The sequence below is a fragment of the Thamnophis sirtalis genome, unplaced genomic scaffold (assembly GCF_051295495.1).
Source record: "Thamnophis sirtalis isolate CommonGarterSnake01/CBP01778 unplaced genomic scaffold, rThaSir2_p1.2 scaffold_8, whole genome shotgun sequence".
NCBI classification, from domain to species: domain Eukaryota; kingdom Metazoa; phylum Chordata; class Lepidosauria; order Squamata; family Natricidae; genus Thamnophis; species Thamnophis sirtalis.
Window position 1 is genome coordinate 56,014,675 of NW_028261388.1, and position 25,956 is coordinate 56,040,630.

Genomic DNA, 25,956 nt, shown 5'->3' on the forward strand with positions numbered 1-25,956 from the left:
CCGGAAATGGAGAAGGATATAGAGGAAATAGAAATAACACCGAACATGTGGATAGACCATAACCTGTTAACAATCAAATGGAAAGGAGAGGCAAAAAGGAGAAAGAGATGGACCATGAATCAGAGGGTTGGGAAAGAAAAAAAACTATGTTTAATATGTGGAAAAAGAATTAGCGTTTTTCCTAAAGGAAAACTGGAACGAACCGACAACCATTCAAAACCTATGGAATACAACCAAAGCCTATGTGCGTGACATTATGATAACATATACAATAAGAAGAAACAAAGATAAAAAGAAACGATATACAGAGCTCTAGGAGAAACTGGGGAAATTAAAATATAAAATCCAGAAAGAATCTCAAAACCAGGAAGTTAAAGAAGAAAAAGAAATAATTAAACATAGATTAAATTTAATTACACAAGAAGTGACCCAGAAAATTCAATCAAGTAGACAAAATTATTTCGAAAGTGCCAACAAACCAGGGAGAAATTACAGAGTGAAAAATAGAACTGAAACCAGAAGCATTCCTATTAGGATTATTGGATAAACAATCTCAATACATAATCAAAATGGATAAACAATCTCAATAAATAATCATACACATACTCACTGCAGCCAGGATTGGTTTCGCACAAAACTGGAAAAAAATCAATACACCCACAGATGAAACAATAATTAGAAAAGTACTTGAATATGCAGAGATGGACAAAATGACAATAGAACTAAAAGAAAGAGAAGAATCAGATTTCTCTAAAATATGGAATAAAAATTATAAGTGGCTAGAAAACAGCAGCCAAAACAGAAAATAGAGAATGTAAATATATGGTGATATAAATAATCAATATTATTATAAGTGTTAGAACTACTGTTGTTATAGGATAAGGTAAAAGCAATAGGAAGGCAATGCAAAATGGAGAATTATTTTTTTTAAATATAATTTTTATTAAACATTATTACCTTTAAAAAACAGAAAGAAAAATACAACAACATAAGAAAGACAAATCATACATAACAATATAAAGTAAATATACAGCCTTTTGTATCGGCATTCATTAGTTATACATTTTTTTAAGCATAAAACATACAGATACAAATAGAGTTTTAAACATACAGACACCCCCCCCCCCCCGCGGTGACAGTCATTCACAGCCCAACTTTTTCTTTCCTTCCTCATTGTTAGGTCTCTAAGCCACATCTTCTCATAAGTTATTCTTGCGGCCACAATTATATGTAGGCTCAAATGCCATATTGAACTGCTTATGTTTTCTGGTTTAATGCTTAGTAGAAGGTTCTCGGGTCTCCATTCCATGTTTGCCCCAGTAACCTCTTTTAGCCATTTTTTAATCCTTTTCCAATATAGCAATAGCAGTAGACTTATATACCGCTTCATAGGCCTTTCAGGCCTCTCTAAGCGGTTTACAGAGAGTCAGCATATTGCCCCCAACAATCTGGGTCCTCATTTTACCCACCTCGGAAGGATGGAAGGCTGAGTCAACCCTGAGCTGGTGAGATTTGAACCGCTGACCTGCTGATCTAGCAGTAGCCTGCAGTGCTGCATTTAACCACTGCGCCACCTTGCCTCAGTACAGGACCACCAAATATGGTAGAATGTGCCATCCTTTCTTCCACATTTCCAACACAATGGAGATAACCCAGGGAACATCTTGGCTAACCTCGTTGGGGGGAAGTGCCACCTATAAACCATCTTGTATATGTTTTCTTTGAATGCTGTAGATGTTGTAAGTTTAATGGTCTTACTCCATAGATCCCACCATTTGCCCATTTCAATTTCATAGCCAAGGTTCTCTCCCATGCTATTAGAAGGCTTTTGTCCATCTCTTCATTAGCATCTTGGCAGGTCAAAAATTGGTAAATCTTCGATAACATTTTCTTGTCTCCACCAAACAAAATCTTATCTAGCCCCTGAGGGTTTGGGTAGATCCCAAAACGTGCCTTATCACTTTTAAACCTTTTTCTAACCTGTAAATATTCCCACCATTCCAAATTCCTGCCCTGCTGCTCTAATTCCATCTTTGTTTTCATGTTGCCATCTTCTGTCATGATGTCTTTATATGTTATGTTTCTTGTCCAATTAAATACACTGGGATGCGTTAAGGCCTCTAATGGTGCCAACCAGCACGGAACCCTAAGATAGTATTTTTTCCTCATATTTTCCCAGACCCCCATCAAAATCTTCCGAATATAATGTCCCATGAAGTACCTATGGGGGGTGTCTCTTTCTTGCCAGAGGGAGGCATGCCATCCCTGGGGGAGGTCATGTCCCTCTATAGCCAATAGGCACCTTCTACTCAACATCACCCAATCTTTCACCCATGTCATGATTGCTGCGTTATAGTATGCTTCCCAGTTGGGTACTCCGAAGCCTCCCAGTTCTCTACGTTTTTGCAATATTTGGGCTTTGATTCGTGCTTTCTTGCCTTGCCATATAAACTGAGTCACTATTGTCTCCAAAGATTTTTTAAAAAAATTGTCCAATTTAGTTGGTGCCGTTTGAAACAGAAACAAAAATTTTGGTAATACATATGTCTTGACTGTCGCAATCCTGTCCATCAGAGACAGTTGTTTGCCACTCCAATTAGTCATATCTTTAGATACCTGTTGTAGCAATTTCATATAGTTATCTACCTTGATAGAGGAACATCTCTCCGTGAGCCAAATTCCCATGTATTGTACTTTGTGGGCCATGTTGATCCCTAACAAGCTTTGTACTTCCCTTTTCTGGTTCAGAGTCATATTCTTAATTAACAGTTTTGTCTTCTCTTTGTTTATACGTAACCCCGCTATCCTACCGTACTCCTCTATTTTACGTAAAAGTTGTATCCCAGAAGCCATAGGATCCTCCAGGATAAAAACAAGGTCATCGGCGAAAGCCTGGACCTTAAATTCCTGAGCTTTAGCTCATAACCCTTTAATTTGTGTGTCACTTTTCACTATTCTAAGAAGGGGTTCTAATGTGAGGATGAACAGTAGGGGGGATAGCGGGCATCCTTGTCTTGTGCCTTTACCAATCTCAATATCACCCGCCTCTTCTCCGTTTACCAATATTGTCGCGGTTTGTCGTACATAAATTGCCCGAATTGCATTTAAGAAGCTTTCTCCAAACTTCATATTTTCTAATTGTGACAACATAAAGTTCCAATTTACCCGATCAAAAGTCTTTTGTGCATCAAGAAACATAAAGGCCACTTGTTTATCCGGCCGAGCTTCATAATATAACAGTCCGGTGGAGACTCTGGTTGCTGCCTGGAACTCGGCAGCGTCGGAGTCTCTTGACCGGATTGCGCCACTACGGCCGCTCCGAGGCAGTGGATCCAGGAGGCCTCCTTGGTTTACCGAGGAACTCCGGGAGAGGAAGAGCCGGAAGAGACGCCTAGAGCACCTATGGAGGTCCAACAAATCCGAATCGAGCCGAGCACTTCTAACATCGTGCATCAAGGAATACATCAGGGCAATTAGGACGGCGAAAAGAGCTTATATTGCCACCTTGATCGCCTCCGCTGAGTCGCGCCCAGCCGCCCTGTTTAGGATAACCCGTTCCCTCCTAAACAGGAGGGACACGGGGGATCTCCTGCAGGGTAGGGCTGAGGACTACATCCAGTTCTTAGCGGACAAAGTTGCTCGGTTTCGGTCGGAGTTGGACTCCGATTCTGCAGATCCAGCCGAGGCACAAGGGGATAATCTGGTAGACCACCCCTGGGTTGAGTTTCAGGATGTTGCCCCTGGGGACGTGGACAAGGCCATGAGAGCTGTGAGTGCCTCCACATGTGTACTGGACCCGTGCCCCTCCTGGCTGGTTGCTAACAGCAGGGAGGTGACACGGGGCTGGATCCAGGCGGTTGTTACCGCCTCCCTTCGGGAGGGGGTCTTTCCCCCCGCACTTAAAGCGGCGGTGGTGAGACCCCTCCTGAAGAAACCATCCTTGGATCCAGCCGTTCTTAACAATTATCATCCAGTCTCCAACCTCCCCTTTGTGGGGAAGGTTGTTGAGAAGGTGGTGGCCTTTCAGCTCCAGCGGTCCTTGGAGGAAGCTAGCTATCTTGACCCATTCCAGTCCGGCTTCAGGCCTGGCTACAGCACAGAAACCGCTTTGGTCGCATTGACCGATGACCTCTGGAGAGCCAGGGACAGAGGCTTCGCCTCCATCCTGGTTCTCCTTGACCTCTCAGCGGCTTTCGATACCATCGACCATGGTATCCTTCTGCGACGACTGCGGGAGGTGGGGGTGGGAGGCACTGTTTTGCAGTGGTTCTCCTCTTACCTCTCGGACAGGTCGCAGTCGGTGTTAGTTGGAGGGCAGAGATCGACCCCTAGGCCCCTAACATATGGGGTGCCGCAGGGTTCGGTCTTGTCCCCCCTACTTTTCAACATCTACATGAAACCGCTGGGCGAGATCATTCGGCGGCACGGGATAAAATACCACCAGTATGTGGACGATACTCAGTTGTATCTGTCCGCCCCGTGCCAACTCAATGAAGCGGTGGACGTGATGAACCAGGGACTTGAAGCTGTTAGGGACTGGATGAGGGCTAACAAACTCGTGCTCAACCCAGATAAGACCGAATGGCTGTTGTGTTTCCCTCCCACCAATTCGGCAAGTATTCCACCTCTCAGGCTGGGGGGTCAAACATTATACCCCTCAGACAGGGTCCGCAACTTGGGAGTCCTCCTGGACCCACAGCTGACTTTCGAACACCATTTGTCAGCTGTGACCAGGGGGGCATTTGCCCAGGTTCGCCTGGTGCACCAGTTGCGCCCCTACCTGAACCGGGAGGCTCTCACAACAGTCACTCGTGCCCTTGTGACCTCTAGGCTGGAGTACTGCAATGTGCTCTACATGGGGCTGCCCTTGAAGAGCATTCGGCGACTTCAGCTAGTCCAGAATGCGGCCGCGCGAGCGATTGTGGGTGCACCTCGCTTCACCCACATAACACCTATCCTCCGCGAGCTGCACTGGCTACCTGTCGATCTCCGGGTGCGCTTCAAGGTGCTACTTGTCACCCATAAAGCCCTACATGGTAGTGGATCTGGGTACTTGAGAGACCGCCTACTGCCAATTACCTCCACGCGACCTATTAGATCTCATCGATTAGGCCTCCTCCGAGTTCCATCTGCCGGTCAATGCCGACTGGCAACTACGCGGAGGAGAGCCTTCTCGGTGGCAGCTCCGACCCTATGGAACGATCTCCCCGTGGAGATTCGTACCCTCACCACCCTCCAGACCTTCCGCACAGCCCTCAGAATCTGACTATCCCGTCAGGCCTGGGGCTAAGACTGTAACCCGCCCGAATGGTATGAATGTTGTGTTTTTAATTATGTATTGTCTTATATGTTAAAAGTTTGTCTCCCCCTCCCCCTTGGGTTGTGAGCCGCCCTGAGTCCCCCCAGGGAAAAGGGCGGCATATAAATAAATAAACTTCTACTTCTTCTACTTCTTGTATACATTATACCCAGCCGGGGGTAATACAACACATTTTGCTGGTGGTTCGCTATATGTACTTCTTGCAAGCATGTCAAATCACAATTCTTTTTCCGTAGAACATTCAGTATTTTATTTCTCTTTCTTAGTGAATTCAAACCATTTATATTTAAGGAAATTAAGCGGAGTTCATCCGCCATGTTTATTTGTTTAAGGCTTTAGCTTTTGTTGTTTGCCTCATTTGCGGTCTCTCATCTCTGCTTTGTTTCTCATTTCCCCCTTTCTCATCTCCCGGGACACTATTCTTTCGCTCCTCTCCTCAGCTCTTGTTGTCCAATTCTCCCTCGTTATTCTGAGTTCCCTTCTTCAACTGGCTTTCCATAAAGTCTTGTGCATCTTGCAATGATTCAATCCGAAACCTCTGGCCTTGCCAGAGAAAAGATAACCCTTCTGGGAAAAGCCACCTATACATCACCTGAAGTTTCCTCAATTGTGTTGTTAGGTCCTGATATTTCTGCCTCCTTTCCCTCACTCTTCTTGGTATCTGTTTTAGTACTATGACCATTTCCCCCGCATACATGGTATTCTGGTCACGTGCCTTCTGGTAAATTTCTTCCCTCAGGGATCGCTTAGTAAACCTCACGTGCACTTCACGTGGCAGTTTCTGTGTCCTAGTATAAGAAGTATAGACTCTATATACGTCATCGATGTCACTCTGTATCAACAACTTATCTTTCTGGGCGGTCCCTGCTATCATCTCCACCATAATTTCCTTCAGTTTCTCCCCTCTTTTCTCTGGAATATTTTGAAATCTGAGAAAGAAGGCTGACTTTTCTAATTCCAACATAGCAATCTCATCTTCCAACCTTCTATTAATATGTAGCTGCCTCATCTCACACCTCGCCATATTCTCTTCACTTTCCTTCATTTTTACTCCTAACTCTTGAATTTGACCCTCCTGTTTCTCCATTTTTGCCCAAATCTCCTTTTGCTGTGAATACAGCTGTTTCATTTCACCCCTCATGTCACCCATTTCATTTTTAATGTCGGCCAGGGATATTTCGGTGATCGCTTGATTCCTAGCCATATTATTTTGTATCGATAGCAAAGTTGTCTGTATATTTTGCAATGTGGGTGCCTTCTCTACCCCAGCCATATTGTCTAAAGTTCTGTGTGTTATTGAAGGGGTTGTAGATGGGGACGGCTGAGTAGGTAATGCCGAGGTTTTTTTTCCCCCCCTTTGCCCAGCTCATATCAATTAAGTTAAGAATATCCCACTGCTTCATAGGCTATCTGCTACCAGTTTAAGCAATGTTCCAACTTACTTTGCTGCTATCTATACGGAAAAATATATATAAATATAGTCCCATAGAGAGATCTAAAAAAGGTACAGGAGGGGGCTCATATCAGGAAGAAAGGAAAGAAGGGGGGCAAATACATCAACACAAAAAAATCAAACCTCAAAGAGAAGAGAATAAAAAAGAAGAAAGGTTCAGCTCGAAGTGTTCCCCTTTCAAGTGTCCAACGCCAGCTCCAAAAGGAGAAAAGAGAAAACAATGCGCACAGTGGATATAATATTGACTGTCTCAAGTGGAGCCTCAGCACAAAAGTTTTCCAAAAATCTTGGTAGCAGGCAGAGCAAGTCCGCTGATTACTCTCAGCTAATCCTCAGGGTAAAAAACTTCCCTCTTCTCTGTTTCCACCAACCTAGGCCGCCTTCAACGACTCTTTATGATGTAAATCCGTCTTCAATTGTTAGTTCATTTGCTCCTGTTTGTCTTAATTGCCGCTAAAAGTCCCATCAAAGAGGAAAAAAGATTGCCAGAGATGCAGTAACCAAATAGTAAATCCAACTTACTCTTCAAAAAAATTTAGGGCGTCCAGATTCACTCCGAAAATCCTACGCCAGACAAAAGTGCTGTGTCATGGCTGGGACAGCTCACGCGTCCCTCTCCAGACGTCTGGGATCAGTGCTGAGCCTCTGTCTTGCCGAGGAGATCGCACTTCCCCCCACCTGCAGAGAAGCACCTCTGTTCTTCGCTGAGTCCCTCCAAGACCAGCGAACGACTGCTCTCTATGCCGCCAGACCCCTGGTTGTCAGCTAGGCTTCAGAGCTATCTCCAAGCCTGCCGCCATAGCCAATGATGTCACCGGAAGTCCGCAAAATGGAGAATTATAAAGGCTAAACAGGAAATCCAATACAGAAGGCTGTAGAATTACTTTATGTTGTTATGTATGGTTTGTGTTTTGTTTTTTCTTGTGTTTTTCTTTCTGTTTTTAAAGATTAAAACATTCAATAAAAAAAGGATTCAAAGAGCAAAATGTTAGTGACAGTGCACAGAGGTAGCATCAGAACAGCATAAACCGGGAAGAAGGCGGGGCTTAGCAGTGAGAAGATGGAGTTTCAGGCTATTCCTGAAATTCCTCTATACTGAAGGATTTTTGGACGGGTTTTTGAACCCTAGCTGTCCCGGAGACGACAGTGAAAGGTGAGGGGAGACCCAGTGACCTCAGAGATGTTCGCAAAGTCTCGGGGGGGGGGGTATTAACCCCTTGTGCCAATTCCTTTCTGGATTAGCTGCGTGCTAACTGAAACTGCAGGTTGCCCCTAAGAATGGCAGAAGTGATGTCATCTGGTAAGCTGATTTTATTACTCAAGAGAGGCTGTCCGCATTAAAAGCTTAAGCTAATTGAAACCAAAGAATAGAAGAATCTAGCGGCGAATTGGTCTTTTTTTAATGGATTTATGGCTGGTGGCTACTTTACTTCTTAAACGCTTCAAGAAACTCTTCGACTCCCCCCCCCCTGACTCTCCCTAAGTGGATCGTAAAGTTTACTTTCTACTAATTAGCCCTTCACGATCTGACATTTTTATTACTTGGCTCTGTTTACGATCAGATAAGATTGCACAGCTTGCAATTTTTAACTGCGACACATCATGGCGTCTCAAAATACCTCTAAGATTTCACTCCAGATTCTTTTTTCTGCATGTCGAGAGCTTTTTGACTCTTACCAGAGATTGGAAAGAAAATTGGATCTGATTTTAAAATATGAAGGAAAAACTGAGATCGTTGAATGTTTAAATGTTCCTGAAATACAAATGGAAAATGTGAGAAATGGCGTCTGGTCTATCTCAGAGGAAGAAAGGAGTGGGGGAGCTATAAAGAAGACTCATTTAAAGAGACAGGGTGCAGGAGGAATGGAAAATCCACCCTTGAGAATTAAAGTCAATTTGAAAAATTTTACAAGCCCGGGACAACATTATTATTACATCACTGACATTCAGAGTCAAAAGGTGCGAAGATATCTTTGTTTGGATTTGCTTATAAGAACATTTGGTAAATGTATCCAACGAATGGCTATTGGACTGAGAAAATCTCGCTGTTGGAGGGACACAGGCTGACAGATGGGAGAATACAACTTAAAATTAGCTAAATCTGATTACTTTAATTTGTAATAGATATAGCTGAATAATAATTGACATTGATGGTAATGTATATAATATGGAATTGGCTAATAGACTGAAGAATACAATTGAAATCTAGCTAAACCTAATTGCTCTCTTTGTAACAGATATAGCTGAATAATAACTGATATTGATAGTAATGTATATAATGTGGAGTTGATATGATATATAACAATTGGATATGAGAAAACATTTTTGAATTATACATAAAGAGTATTAACTACAACAATTATTACTATTATAAAAACTAAATAAAATACATACAATCCAATGTTAATCAATACTGGGAAAATGTTATGATATATGATATAATTAAATATTATGGATGTTCAGCTAAAATAGGATATGAGGATTTGATGCTAATAGAGGATTTTACAAGCAAGTAAATGAAAGGTCAGCATGTGTTATGGATTAATTTTTTGGCACAGCTAAGGATGAAGGATGTTTAAATAACTATAGGTAATTAAAACTGAAGGTATAATGATGTTAATATGGTAAACATTTGAGTCAAGATACTGGAATTAATATGAGTTAATGGAAGAGAAGCACCAAAGCATGTTGTAACCAGCTGATATACTTCTTCTTTTTTTTATAATAGATAACCTGTGTTTTGTTTTCCTTTCCTGCCTTGTCCTTTGTAGTTTTTGTCCTTTTTTGTTTTATTTTTCTTTTGCCTTTTTGTTTTGTTTTTTTCTCCCACCGGTGTGGGCAGGTATTGTTCAAGATTATTACTTGTATTAATATTTTTAAATAATAATTACAGTCAAATGAAAATGGATATATAATAATGCTTGAGGTAATATGAGTTATGTTTGTTGATCGTGGAGGATCTGTAATGGATTGATACATTTTCTACAGATGTAAAGAAAGATGCTGTACTTGTTTCAATTAAAATTAAAAAAACATTTATTTAAAAAAAAAAAGAACAGCATAAACCAAACATGTTTTCTGATCATGGATTAGCTCTGGAGAGCAGCCACAAAGTCTAGGAAATGAAGCAGCTAGTTTAAAATCTTTAAATAGCAATAACAGTTAGACTTATATACCGCTTCATAGGGCTTTCAGCCCTCTCTAAGCGGTTTACAGAGTCAGCATATTGCCCCCAACAACAATCCGGGTCCTCATTTCACCCACCTCGGAAGGATGGAAGGCTGAGTCAACCCTGAGCCGGTGAGATTTGAACAGCCGAACTGCAGAACTGCAGTCAGCTGAAGTAGCCTGCAGTGCTGCATTTAACCACTGCACCAAATCTTCCTAATAGGTTATATTTGTGCCCACATGTACTTTAATTTTGCTCTTCACAACTAGATTTCTGCGCAACTCTAGTATTTACTTCTTCCTTATGCACTATGTACATGAGCACATGTGTATACATTGCAACTGAACAAAATAATGCTATTTCTTTTGTAAAATTTTATGCTTTTGTATACTGATTGATTATAAGTTGCCTTACAGTTCGCCTTTGGTTTTTTTTCAGCTGTCTGAATCTTGATAACTGAATTTTCCATTCTTATTCTTATTTTAGCTGCAGTGTTGTTTGTTTAGGGTTAAACTTATTTCTGCAAATATTTGTACTATTTTTGTTATATTGTGAAGCCTGATGTCTTTTTTAACTAATCTGTTGATGTGTCCCTGCATATTTTCCTTATTCAAAGCATTTTCTTCTTTGGTTTTCCTTATTCATATCTATTGTCAACTCATATTGAATACTGAGTCATAACAATATCTTATTACCCTTGAAAAATGAAAGAAAACTCAATAAACATTTTTTCTTTTATTATAGGTGTTGGGCTTTGAAATAGATACTGTGAACTCTGTCCAGTTTTCAAATCATACAGGTAAGTGTGTGTCCCTGTGTAATTTAATCAGTTATGATTCAAATTATGCCTGTAAAAATTCCCCTTAGTGAAGTCTTTCTCAACCTTGTCAAGTTTAACCTTCATGGACTTCAGCTCCCAGAATTCCCTAAACCAGCTAGGCTGCTGGGGAATTCTGGAAGTTGCAGTCCAAACAGTTTAAATTTGCCAAAGTTGAGAAACACTGCCTTAGTGTTTAATCCTGCTACCAGCCATATTCAATGAATGGATGTAAAACTATCTGTTCTGTGTATTGACATAGTATATCTGACTAAGCACTCTTAAAACAATCAGCTATGTACTTGTCAGCCTTTACTTACATAGCATTTATGTTATACTCAAAGAAGGGAGAAGAGGCAGCGGTTAATTATCCCGAAGCAGAAACATGTGTACCCCTGTAATTCAGTGATCTGGTCAGAATCAGACCCTTTCCCCACCAACCTGTATGGAATCTGAAACACAGCTGCAAGTCTTAAATCCATAAGAAAAAAAGTGCCATTGTACAGGAACCCCCCCCCCCCCCAGTTGAATGTACCAGACTATAATGCCAGGTGCCTCAAACCCCAACTATGTGATGATTTCATGCCAGCTGTGCTTTTGGTGGAGAGTTCTCTTGGAAAATTGTTGGAATCAAAATGTGCACCCCATCTTGTTGGTCCATGCTTGGATTACTATTGCAAATTACCCATTCTTTGATTCTTGTCCAGCTACTGACTGTATATTCTACCTGACTTCTTCTGACTTGGTAAGATATAGTTACAACCCTTAGGATTAGTGTAGCTTTGTCCAATTGATAATTATTGTGGTAAATTATTGTTGTGATCCAGATTAGAACTGTCTGATTACTTATTTTAGAATCCCTGGCACAGAACTATTTCATTCCGAAGCAAAATAAATGATAGCATAGGCTACTTTTGACAGTAGGCCAGTCCAACATATAACTAATATGTTATATCTTAACAGAAAAGTCCAGATCAAAAGAGAATTAACTTATTTGGTTCTAACTAACTACCATGTTTCCCCAAAAATATGACTTACCCCAAAAGTAAGTCCTAGCTCGATTTTTACACATTTGCACAATAAAAGCCATACGCTCCAAATAAAACCTAGTTAAGACCCTGCCTACTTTGGGGTGAATGGGGTGGGGGGAGGTGCAGGGGTAAAAATTAAGCTAGACTGGGGATGGGGGACGGAGCTCCTCTACTTACCAGGCCTTGCACACTCCAACACTTCTGCAGCCACTTTCCGCCACTCGTGCGTATCAGCCCTGGCCTACGTTTTGCCTTTTTTGGTGGCAAAAAAAATATAAGATAGGATCTTATTTTCGGGGAAACATGGTAGTTGCTAGATAATGTATCTCCTGCATAGAAGTTTGAGTCTGCTTTCTGAATGAGTTATGTTGCTATACATTCATTCATTCATTTGCCACCCACCTTTTTAAAAAAAAAGTTTTTATTTTTAAACAATCATAAAACAAACAAACATAGACACACACAAAGTATAAAAACCATCCTCGAATTTCCTACAGTGTGTCGATTGGTTACCAAGCTTTTGTGCCTCCTCACAATAGTCTTCACTTGTAATTTACATAAAGTCTCATATCATCAATCTAATATATATGTATACAATTATTATAATTATTAAACATTCATTGACTATAGCTATTAAACATCCTCTTTATTTGAAATATTCTAAATTTAAAATAAATTTATATTATGGCATTTCATTACATCATCCTGAAATCATCCAGTAATATTACATCTTTATATTCTATTCTATATAGAATTATTTATCTTTTATAACAAAGCTTTTTAACTTCATCTCCATAGTCCTCACAATTTATGTAAAATTTCATAATATCAATCGTATGTATGTGTGTGTGTGTGTGTGTGTGTGTGTGTGTGTGTGTATATATATATATATATATGCATTATTATCATTGTTAATCATGTATTTAACTATAAACTATTATTACTTTATCTTATACTTAATAGTCAAAATTTTACTGTTTAACTTAATTTTTATTATGACATTTCATTTCATCATCCTGTATCCTTCCAGTAGTAGTGCAGTCCTATATCTCTTGCCATTTGTAGAATTTGTATTCTAATTGTTTTCTTGAAAAGTCTTATGTGGACTTCTCTTGGCAACTTGTTGTTCATTGTATATCTTGTAAAGACTCGAAACCCTCCATCTGTTCCTTCCATCAGCTTGCCTTTAGTTATCACTGGTGCTTCTGTCCAAGTTTTTCTCGTTATTTTTGCCAGATTTCCTCCCTTTTCTTCTTCCATATTTTGAAGTCTGAGCTAGAGTTCCAATTCGTCAACCTCTCCTTTCAATATTCCACTCCTATCATTTCCCTCCACGCTCGATTTACTGTCAATGTCAACAATTTCTTATCACTTTGTTCATATTTTCCTTCAATTTTTTGAACTCTATCCTCAAATTTCATCATAGTTTTGAAAATATTCTCAAATCTTCCCTCCATTCTTTCTATTCTTTGTTCTATAATCTCAAATCTCTTTTCAATGTTTTCTGTACTTATTTGTAGTTTTTGAATTTCTAGCATAATTATTTGCAATGTTAATTCCTTTTCTTCTTCATGTTGTGCCATTTTTCCAAGTTGTAAACACTGCCACTAAGAGGCTTTTTGCTAGGTTTCAAACATATTCACTGTAATCTTTCAAGTCAAGGCTTTCTCTTTACTCCAGTCCAGCTGCTGATAGTATTCCAGAAGAGCACCTACGTAAACAAACGGTGCTCTTCCCACTGTCCCATCAATAAACAAAGTCAGAAGCCTTGAGATATAAGATGTTTCCAAGCGTCCAGCCTCTAGGTGGCAGTGTTACTTTTTTTCCTCTCTCCTTAAGCTCCAAAATTAAGAAAAGGAAAGAAAAAATGCTTAAAAGGTGCGATCCAGCTTTGAAAAGAAAGAGATTCTTGATCCACAATACAAAACATGGGGGAAAATAGAAGAAGGAGGAAAAAAAGACCAGTCCAAATTAAAAAGTAAGAGGCATTTGTAAAAATTCTATCCATTAAAAAAAATTAAAGAAAGATAACACATTACTTTTAATCCAGGCTTAATTTGCTGTTTGCTTTCTTCTGTCTTCAATTTTAATTTTACTCTAAGTCTTTTTGGGTGTTTTCTTCTCTAATATTGAAAATTATCTCACCATTTCGACACACTTTATCTCCTGCTTTTCTTCCGTTCAGGGGCTGTCCCAACCTTGTGCAGCTTCAATGGCTGCTTCTCTTTCGCTGGAAAAAAAGGGCTTCTCCTGGATCAATCAGGGACTTTGCAATGTCCTTGAAATCAGCAGGATGTGCCCTTTTCTATCACTGTCTCTATGGGATGGTTTAGGTGCAAAAGGACCGTCCAGCAGCAGAGATATCGACAGCAATCCTGGAGCTCCAAGATTGCATGTCATGTCGGCGCAACGTCAAGCCCTGCCTTTCCATTTGCCACCCATCTTGTCACAGGAACTCTGGGTGGCTTACAACATTAAAAGTAAATGGTTGAGCATTTAAAGCAATCTTCCCCTTTTTTATATTATCTTACAAATGTGCAGATTATAGTTCTCAGATGCTCTCCTTCAATGTAATCCATTTGCCAGGTTAAAAAGTAACACCTCTATCAATAGATTCCTCTAGGAATTGGCTTCTAGGCTTTTGTCTTCCTTTGAGTCAGGCCATCATTTAGTTAAGGTGTGATAATAATGGATCTCCTGTTATTTTTCTATGAAATTTGATATTTAGTGTTCAGAATGGTACACTAAAAAATAAACTCATTTAGGAGTATTTCCTAAATAAATAATGTCTTTGCTAAGTATTCTCATTGCAAAATAAACACTTTTTTCAATGTGTCATTTGAATGCTACTTTACTATCCTAATGATCTCAGGATTTCTGAATTTACATATAATTACTTCTCTTTGCACATTCACCTAAAGATTTCAAGAATATGTGGATTAATATCTTGCTTTGTTATTTTCCTTAGTGTAACTCTTCACATAATCCAGGACTCTTATAAATCAGGTTTCCAAGCCATGTGGATAATTGTACTTCATTTACCTTAATGCAGGTATATTCACCTTCATATTGTTAGTGGAAAATGTGAAGATGAGTGAAAGAAGGCAGCAAATACAGTGCCTATGCCCTATTTTCTACCCAGTTTGAAGCTGTCATGTGTTAAGCTAAGGGCCATCATGCATATTTCATCCAATGTTCATGAGAAACTTTCTAAGTATTAAAAAAAGACATGCATTATCACAGGCAAAATAATAGTTAAGAAGAGGTTACAATTATAACCCATGTTTGCTGCTGTGAACAGTAGTATGCTTGCTAACCTTTTGCAAGTCTTTGAATCTACATGTTATCAGGGAGAGATGTTTTTTCTAGGCTGTGTGCTGAAGAAGAGGTTACAGGTAGTCTTTGACTTACAACAGTTCATTTAGTGACCATTTGAAGTTATAACAGCACTGAAAAAATGACTTACAACCATTTTTTACACTTATGGTCAATGCGGTATCCCCATTTTCATGTAATTTAAGTTCAGATGCTTAACACCTGGTTCACATTTATGACGATTGCAGTATCCTGGGGTTATGTGATCCCCTTTTTCAACCTTCTGACGAGCAAAGTCAATGGGGAATTGACAATAGGATTCACTTAACAGCTGTATTACTAATTTAACAACTGCAGTGATTCACTTCACAAATATGGCAAGGAAAGACATTAATGGAACAAAACTCACTTAACAAATGTCTCACTTAGCAACATAAATTCTGGGCTCAATTGTGGTCATAAATCAAGGACTACAGGTATTCAATCTCCTAAAATAAAAGGTTTAATCTTTTAAAGAGAAACAAGACTAAGACGAGAAGTTGGGCATACAGCATCCCATCTCCTCTGCATCTCTCACAATTAACTGATTGAAATCTCTGAGGATCAGGAGGGAACTCCAGGGTTAAACTTATATGTCTTAAGACAATGTTTCGGAGATAGATGTAAAAATAACTAGAAATGTAACATAAGTTGAATAAGCAAAGTACCATTTAGAAGTTAGGTGAGCTTCTGCTTAGAAATTCACTGAAACATACCATTTGTATGTAAATTTTTGTAGGCAACTGTAGATCAGGTGAAAGTAAAGTTGAGGGAATGTGCATCATAGTAAGGCAATTTTACTAATATAAGTGGGGGAAGCTCCATTTTAGTTGTCTTTTTGTCACCTATGAAAACATTTTTATTCAGACTGTCTTTTTTATTTTAATTTGTCAAGTACAGTCTTTGTGTATTTTTCTTACCTAAATTGTTATATAAGAGCACAATAAATTGACCTTGATCAGGCTTATACAACTATACCATAAAAGCTCTTCTTAAGTAAGAGCCAAGGTGGCGCAGTGGTTAAATGCAGCACTGCAGGCTACTGCTAGATCAGCAGGTCAGCGGTTCAAATCTCACCGGCTCAGGGTTGACTCAGCCTTCCATCCTTCCGAGGTGGGTAAAATGAGGACCCAGATTGTTGGGGGCAATATGCTGACTCTCTGTAAACCGCTTAGAGAGGCCTGAAAGGCCTATGAAGCGGTATATAAGTCTACTGCTATTGCTATTGCTATTAATTGAAATTTTTCTCTGACTTTACCTTTTAGAGTAGTTTAGCCAAAGTATTTTCTGGACTGTCTGCTTGAACTGAAAATGTAAAAGTAAATGCAAGCTACTTCTGTTGTTTATTAAGCAAAACTTCAAAGTCCACACTAAATTAAGGAAAATGTAAGTAAAATGCAAAGGATTAATTTATCTTTCCTGAGGGGTAAGAGTAGAATTTTGAAAGTTTCCACAGATAAAATATTTGTGTGTTGACCCACTTCTTGCTTACCCAATGCTTTCTGTTGTTCACACTATGATACTGTACTGTGTCCTTGAATGCCTTGGAGCATTTCCTCCTTCCCTCCCAATGTTTATTCATAAGTATTCTTGGCACAACTGATGTGTGCATCTTTGAACTTTTGTACTGTCACGACCTGAAATGCAAACACTTTAATAAGAAGAGGTCAGAGAAATCTGGTGATTGAATTTGGTTCAAAAGCTATGGCGAATAATTATTATAAGCTGATGGATTTTGTGCCTCATAAAACTTGAAAAACCCTTTCTTATACTTTCAGTTTTGGAATATAGCAGACCTTCAAATTCCATTTTTTTAAAAATTCCAAAGTATAATAGTGTTAACAGAATATTAACATTGATTTATTTTCATCTGCAAAAATAAATACATTGGGAGAGAAAGTAATGGATCATCACCTACAAACCAATCAATTTCCGGCCATTATTACTCAACAATATTAGCAGTGGTACTGGGTTGAAATGCATCAAACTATTTCACAGGCTACAGCATCAAAAAAAGATTTACTGAACTCATCTGATCCGTGTGCACTCACTATAAAAGGAGTGATCGTATGTGGAGTTAGCATATCAGTAGTGGTGAAAGCTTCCATCCAGCAACACTCCAAAATACAAGCAGGGCTCCTTCACCACAAAAGTGGGCTTTCTTTCTGTAAGATTTTTTTAACCAATGCACTACTCAAACTCTCATGTCTATCTGCGTATAATCTTTAATTGGGTGAAACAGTGCATCACAGAGGAACAATTTTTGAATCCAGGTACCTCAAAAGCACAGGGTGCAGGTACATTCTGTATCTCAAACAAAAAATGTGATAGCCCTTACCCGTTTGTCAGAAGAATAATTTGGGGTTCCTTCTCAAGAATAAATAAAAAGGAGATCCAGACAGCTATGAGGAAAGAAGAAATGTTTATTCCTAAAAGCAAAACCGTTTGCTTGGTACAGTACCAGATTTTTATAGGGGGAGCTTGTCTGGGGTGTCACATGCTGATTCTATCTAGGGTGACATTTGAGGTATGTGTGCGTAGGTATGTTATTATTGTGAACATGCAGTGGCTCTGAGAGACCTAATTTAATTAACTGTGTTTGCAGACCTTATCCTTTAATATGTGGATTAGGTCTGGGTAACTGGCCTCACAACTCCGACGGTCCTTGGATGAAGCCGATTATCTAGACTCTTTTCAGTCGGTTTTCAGGCCTGGTTACAGCACGGAAACTGCTTTGGTCGCGCTGATCGATGATCTCTGGCGGGCCAGGGATAGGGGTTACCTCTCTATCCTTGTGCTTCTTGACCTCTCAGCGGCCTTCGATACCATCGACCATGGTATCCTTCTGCGACGGTTGCGAGAGGTGGGGGTGGGAGGCACCGTTTTGCGGTGGTTCTCCTCCTACCTCTCGGACAGGTCGCAGTCGGTGTTGGTCGGAGGGCAGAGATCGACCCCAAGGCCCCTCAAGTATGGGGTGCCGCAGGGTTCGGTCCTGTCCCCCCTCCTATTTAACATCTACATGAAGCCGCTGGGTGAGATCATACGCCGGCACGGGATTAAGTATCACCAATATGCAGACGATACGCAGCTATATCTGTCTGCCCCGTGCCAACTCAGCGAAGCAGTAGAAGTGATGTGCCAGTGCCTGGAGGCTGTTAGAGTTTGGATGGGAGCAAACAAGTTGGCACTCAATCCAGACAAGACCGAGTGGCTTCTGATGTTCCCTCCCAAAGATTGTCTAACTGTTCCATCTCTCAGGCTGGGGGGCGAAATTATACGCCCCTCAGAGAGGGTTCGCAATTTGGGAGTCCTCCTGGACCCACAGCTGACTCTAGAACACCATCTGTCGGCTGTGACCAGGGGGACCTTTGCCCAGGTCCGCCTGGTGCACCAATTGCGACCCTACCTGGATCGGGAGGCCCTTCAGACAGTCACTCACGCCCTTGGGACCTCAAGACTGGATTATTGTAATGCACTCTACATGGGGCTGCCCTTGAAGAGTGTTCGAAGACTCAAATTAGTCCAGAATGCAGCCGCGCGAGCGATTGTGGGTGCACCAAGATACACCCACGTTACACCTATCCTCTGCGAGCTGCACTGGCTACCTATTAGTCTCCGAATCCGCTTCAAGGTGCTGGTCGCTACTTATAAAGCCCTACATGGCATCGGACCTGGGTACCTGAGAGACCGCCTCCTGCCGATTACCTCTCTCAGACCAATTAGATCGCACAGGTTAGGTCTCCTCCGGATTCCATCTGCCAGCCAATGTCGGCTGGCGACTCCCCGGGGGAGGGCCTTCTCTGTTGCAGCTCCGGCCCTCTGGAATGAGCTCCCTGTTGAGATCCGGACCCTTACTACCCTCCCGGCCTTCCGCAAAGCCACCAAGTCCTGGCTGTTCCAGCAGGCTGGGGGGAAGCTGAGAAGCATCTACCTCCATGGAAATTGTGAATGTTGGTTTTGTTTTTAATATGTTGTCTTTGTCTCGTTCCCCTCTTTCCCTTGTCTTTTGTGAGCCGCCCGGAGTCCTCCGGGAGTGGGCGGCATACAAGACAAATAAATTAAATAAATAAATAAATAAATAAACTTATTTGAGGAAGTTTGCTAATTTTGGTTGATTAAGTTAGTTTCAGCCTGACTGTCAATTATGTAGTGGAGACACTGATTCCCAGACCATTGTGGGTTCTGTTAATATTTTGAGGGGAAGAGAGAAACAGCATAAAGAATAAAATATATTTGGATATAAAACTTCTCAGACTATTATCCAAGAAGGAATATTCTTGGACCCTTTGTTAATGTTTAAACATTTATACATTACTTAAAACTGTCTGTACATGTAACCTTATGTGGGCAAAATGGTGCATCGCAGGGCAAAACCTTTTGAATCAAGATACTTCAAATGGGTTAATGTTTAGAATGTGTCTGAAATACAGGACCATGACTCCTGTGGAATGGAAATTTGGCAAATTTTATTAAATGTTATGATATAAAATTATCATAAAGCATTTTATGACATAAACATTTATAATATTATAAAATGTATAAAACTGCACCGTACAGTACAATATGGGCTACTTTTAAAGCAGATACACTTCTAAATACAGTATCCCCCTGAATTTCTAAGAACTTTTCAAGTACATTAGAAGCTGTCCCACTGTTAAAGACATGGAAGAATCTGGTAAGGAAATATCTCTGAAATAATGATTCAACCAGTCCCAGGTTTTCTAGTGTTTGTTAATGTTAAAATCTAAAGGTTGATCTTTGTCTCATGGTGTAAAACTGGGGTAGATAATTCATGATTTGTATAATGTCCTTGTGTGGTCTCTAGATGCACCTTTAATTGAGTGGCCCAAATGTTAAGTAACATTTTCCCCAGCATTAAAAGCCCAGTTTTCCCTCTCCCAGCTCCGATGGTTAAACTATTTAGTTTTTTATTTTCCCCCAGGCATTATTGTTATTTTTAGTATAACAGTACTAATGCAATTTGAAGCTTTATTTGAAGTGTTCAAACTATATCATATGTATTGCTGAGTGGCCATTCTTACTTTCATTTCCACTTGTTATCTTTAAATGAGGTCCATTAACCCAAATGCCATATAACAGCACCAAATTTCTGTTTTCATTCTTTGTTCAGGTTATAATCATTGGAAGGGACATGTATTAAATTCAAATGAACTTCACGAACTGTATGAAGGACTGAAACTGAACAATGTGAATCATTACGACTATGTACTTACTGGTAAAGTATCTACTGCTTTGTTTTTTGTAACAATTTAGTTACAATGAATAAAAAATTAGAAAGATTTCAACCGGAATAAAATTGATCAACCTTATTATACATTAACATTTAAGTGGGATAAAAGCAAAAGGGTCCCTTATCTAGGGAGGAAGTGCATGATCATAAATAACTGTAACGGTACACTTTCTCTCTATGGATCGTTAATCTGATTTTACCTCCTTGCAAAAAGTACAATAGTTTTTAATTTCCTTTTTATTCATGTTCCTTTCTGTACTGACTAGTTGAAACTTGCTAGATTAAGCTGATTTATATATTGATTTATGTAACTTCTACAAGATAAAGGATGTTTTTAAACGTATAGATAACAGGAAAATGTAATTATGTGAGTCTGGATCCATAACCCATAAAGATTGCCATGAAGGGCATTGCACAATTGACATTTTTTCCTTCTTTGGTTTCCATGACATTTTTGGATATAAATGAATGAGACTGCCCTGTTTTCTGTGGTAGAAATGAATTTTCAGTATAAACAAACCTTTTATTTAGGAGATGTTTCTGTTATTTTCCTTGAGGAAAATGTAAGTGAGCAAAATATAAGAATAACTGCACAGGAATTTTGCAAGGTGACTGTTTTTATTTCCTGTAGCTAGCCAGCTAAAGAATTTCTTAAGCTTTCCAAATACAACAACTCTCTACCAGGGGTCAGTGGTGGAATGAAGCTCTCTGGAGCCCTAAGCATTGACAAATCTTGGTGCCCCCCCCCCCCTAGCTTTATTGGGGGTTTTTTCTTTCTCAACTTTGTGATGCCCCCTTGGGCCTGGTGCTCTAAGCACGTGCTTAGTCTGCTTAATGGTTAATACACCACTGGCTGGGGCTGATAAGCATTAGAGTCCCACAGTATAGGGAAGAGCCACAGAAGGTTCTTTAGCATTTAAGAATTTCCCTACCTTAATAAAATTTAAAGAATACCCTACCTTACAAAGTTACATGTTTTTTAATTTTATCAAGATTTTTTACCACCAATTGTTGATTTGACTTTCTTGAAAATATGTATCATTTCAGGACAATTTGAAAATAGCCTTTATTTTTTGGTTACTATGTGCAATTGGATTGTTTTGGTAGATGATCTTAATGAAGCAAAACAATTCAAAAATTAATACTTAGGTTCAGTTAATATAATATATCCTCAATGTATATTCAATACCTATATTGAGTTCTTAAGTGAACTCAATATATGTATCGCAGAACAGATATGTAATTGCATCCATATGAACTTATTGCACTTGTACATTAATTCTGGTGGGACTGGGATAAAAATAGTGCATCCACCCTAGCTTTCATTACCATAAATCATAGTGTATTTCTAGACTGATTTCAACACTTAAAAATAGAGGTACAACGTTACATTGATTCCTGTCCTTCCTTCATGGCTATAGCTATTCCATAATTTGGGTGGGGGGAGATGATCCAGCCCAACATCCTTCCATTATGGTGGTCCCCAGGTTCTAGTGCTCTTATTTAACATTTACATGAAATCACACAGTGAGATAATTAGTCAGTATGAGATCAGATATCAATATGCTAATGATACTTAGTTATGGACCTGACCTATGGAACTGGATCCTTAATTGACCAAGTGATATCGTCTAGATCCGTGATGTTGAACCTATGGCATGTGTGTCACAGGTGGCACGTGGAGCCAATTCTGTGGGCAGGTGAGCCATTGCACTATGTCAGCTCCAGCACACATGTGTGTGTCAGTCAGCTGATTTTATGCCTCTCTGGAAGGCCGGGGGAGGCCACTTTCGCCTCCGGAGCTTGGGGAGGGCTAAAAATGGAAGTTCCAGAAGGCCCGCTTTTTCACCCTCCCCAGGCTCCGGAGGTTTTCCTCGAGCCGAAAATAGCCTCCCCCGGACCTCAGGGGCCCTCCAGAAGCCAGAAACAGTCCATTTCTGAACTTCCTATAGGCCCGGAAGTTCCATTTTTTGCCCTCCCCAAGCTTCAGAAACTTTCCTCAAGCCTCTGGGAGATCGAAAATGGCCTCCCACGGGCTCCGGAGCCCTCCCTGAAGCCTCCTGGTGCCAAAAACAGAGTGCATTTCTGGCCTCCGAAGAGGTTTCGGAGCCCAGGGGAGGCCATTTTCGCCCTCCCGGAGGCTCCAGTAAAACTCCCCCCTCAGTGGGGGGGGGGTTCAAGCATGCATGCATGGGGGGTTGTGTGTGCATGTGTAGGTGGGGGAGCACATTGCATTGTGGGTGTGGGACATAAAGGTTCACCATCATTGGTCTAGGTTCTTTCCCAGTGTCAGGAGTTTGTGGGGGTCTGAATGGGAAATAATAGTTTTTAGCTCAGACCTAGCAAGGAGAGTGGTTGTGGGTTTTGGGACCTGGAAATTATTCACCTTTGCTTCTAGATGAAGTTTACACTTCCCAAAACAAAAATAGTTCAGGAAGGCTTTGACTTCAAGCTAGAAACTGGAACTCCAGGCAAATATCTAGCAAGAACTTGCATTGCTCACTTCAACCAGTTTGTTCCTCCACCATCTTACCTCTAATGTTGCCCTTCTCTAGATTAGTTGTCTTCCGCTCAGAATCACAACATTGACACAGCAAAAAACCAAAGCTATAGAATATTTGCATATTTATTCATGTACAATACTGAAAGGAATATATTATTGGAATCATGAAATGCTACTAGCCTACAACTCTTTTCCTTTTTTCCTTGATTGTATTATGTACATACTGAAACAACCACTATTCATTATGATTGTTCAGATTTTGCCTCGCATTATCAGCTCTTAGGCTGGTAAATTGAAAATGAAGGCTGCACAGTGCACAATATTTTAAATATGTTCCTTGTATCTTATCTAATACAAATAGAATAAAAATAAAATCTTTTTATAAAAATAAAGAATAGCCACTTCTCCCTATTTCATATAGTAAATTGTATTGTAGTTCTCACCAGTCTTTCTTATAATGTATTTTGTAGATGCATACTTAATTTGAATTAAAGAGGAATCTATTTTAATATATTTTCCCAATATAGCCATGGATAATTTGTCGTGTGTTTCTGTATTGGTTCATTGTATACACAAGTATCATGGACTTTATCTGAAAACAAAGTAAAACATATTGGTTGATAGTGGGAAAATTTGTGGGTAAATAATTAGCCACAATCCTAAACTCTCAAAGATTATCACTAGCCATGTTAACTAAACTCAAAGCAATAGTTAACTATAAGTAAAAGGTATAAAGGTCATCCTGCTATATATGCTTTGGTTTAATGCAACATTTGTGTTTAATTTAGCTAAGGCAGAAAAAGCTGGTCACATCTACTTTATTCAGAACAAGGGTAAAACAATCTTACCACTAAAAGGGTAGGGGAAGAATCCAAAAGAAGATTCCCAAAGTTCTGGTAGAGTGAAAAAAAGAAGACCTTTTTTTCTTAATCACTTCCATTTGAAAGATTGCCATTTGGAAGAAAACAGCCTGTACAATACAAATATGATGAATTACCCCTCTTTTCCAGGACAGAGGAGGACTTTCAATCCTATTAATTTACAGCTTCTCTAAGCATATCCCTGGTGTTCTTATTTTTCTGTCTCTGATCCTGGAAAGGCAACCATGGTGCACAGAGGGGGCTTGAAAAGCTGGATCTCATTCAAAAAAGGCAGACTTGTTTTTCCATCCCTTTCCTGAATTTGCAGCGCCACTCTTTACCTTGCAGTATGTCTCATTGTGGTTAGCAGAATTTAATACTAGGTAGGTCATTATCAATATATTTAATCCAGCTTTTAGAGTCACCGTTGAATATGCTATAAGTGACTACATACATTAAATCCTTAATTCTATTCTGTAAAGCTTAAGTGGAGAATAAGATTGAAAAGATTCAGATTCTATATAGTACTAGGTTAGTACACTCTAGCATAATCTAGTAAGTCATAAACCATGATTTACAAACTACAGGTAATTCCCAAGTTACGACAATTCACTTAGCAACCGTGCAAAGTTGCGATATAACACCCCCACACACACCCCAAAGTACTTATGACACAGTCCAGAGGTTACAAATGTTCAGCACCATGGCAGTCATTTACCCTTACAAACGACCACAGAGGCACTGCAGCATTCACCTATTCCTCCCTCCCTCCGCCGGGCTTCCATAGGCAAGCCTATGGAGACTCATTTATCATTTATCTTGTGAAGATCTAGTGAGCTTTCTCCTCTCCAGTCTCTCTGCCATGGTTTCTTTGTGTGCTCCCAGCGCTCCAAAAGTGGAGCAGGGAGAGCAGAACAAACGTGCTTGATTTCTCTGACTCACTGAGGCTGCCTGCCACTTCTGGAGCATCGGGCAGCAGCAGTAAGTCTCCTCCAAAGGTTTCCATTCTCAATGTGGAAAAGCATTGGGATGCCAACAGGTGGCTTTGGGGCAGCAAAATTATATTTTTGGCACCTCAAAGTACCCCATCGGCACTCAAGCATTTTCTCCTGGAGACTGGAAGTTTCTGGGGCCATGATCTCACACGACTTCAGGCACCCATCCGCTTTTGCAGAGAAAGGGTTCCTGAAGGCCTGTGAGATAAAGGCACCCAGAAGCTTCCAGTCTGTGCGCGAAAAGTATGTGCATGCCAATGGGAGGCTTGAAGCAAGACAATTTCGCTACCCCAAGGTCTCCCATTGGTGTGTAAATGCTTTTCCACACCATGACTGGAAACCTTTGGAAGAGACTCAAGGAGGCTGCCTGCCGCTCCAGAAGTGGCAGGCAGCCTCAGTGAATCAGAGAAGCCGAGCAGGGCACGCTTGTCCTGTACTCCCTCTGCTCTCACTGCTTCGCTTTTGGAGCAGTAGGAGCAGGTAAAGAAACTGCAACAGAGAGGCTGGAGAGGAGACAGCTCACTAGATCTTTGCAAGGTAAGTGAGTCTTGGTGTCTCAGTAGGGGTGAGGGGAAGCAAACGTGAACAGCATGAGCTATCTCAGTGGGTTGGGGGAGGTCTTGGGTGGTCTTGAGCAGGTGCCTTGTTCTATCACTAGCCCCCCCCCCCCATGGCCTTTCCCACCCTGAGATTCGTCAGGTGCACTTAATGACACACACATTTGAATAGTAATTGTGTGGGTGAAAGCTTGGAGTGATTGTGGTCAAATTATGTGTTTCCTATGAATCTTCGGGTTACAAATGTAATTGACAGGTTCTATTACATTCATAACTCGAGGACTAATTGTGTAATGGCTGAGAAACATTGCACTGTCAAAATCTAAACGCTGGGTTCATATATATTAGTCCCTATTTTAAATGTCTTGTCTTTACCATTTGTTTACAGTTGTCTATTTTTTTAAGAAAAAGGTTAACTGATTTGTTTAACAATGGAAAGGAAGCAGATATAAAAATCACACATAAATAATTAAGAGCACCTTGGTTTTTGAACTGAGAAAAAAACACCTTGTTTTTTTTGGTGAAAGCCAGACATCTTTGCCTTTGGTAAATTTTCTATTTTCCACACCTGGACTAACTGGGTGAATCAAGCTAAAAATAAATATATTATCGCTGGCACTATATTATTCACACAAACAAAGAAATC

General features: G+C 40.2%; 1 protein-coding gene across 9 annotated transcripts in view; it reads left to right on the top strand.

Moving 5' to 3' along the window:
- The window catches only part of PDXK (pyridoxal kinase), a 76,928-nt gene that overhangs the window by 28,796 nt on the left and 22,176 nt on the right, over positions 1-25,956 (top strand). For all 9 annotated transcript variants that reach the window (XR_015697517.1, XR_015697519.1, XR_015697518.1 and 6 more), the window contains exons 2-3: positions 10,687-10,741; positions 20,276-20,380. Coding sequence is in view for 2 of the 9 variants with exons in the window: in XM_087721718.1 (XP_087577844.1) it covers positions 10,687-10,741; positions 20,276-20,380 (160 nt within the window). In the remaining 7 variants the exon portion in view is untranslated. The remainder of the gene's footprint in view (positions 1-10,686; positions 10,742-20,275; positions 20,381-25,956) is intronic.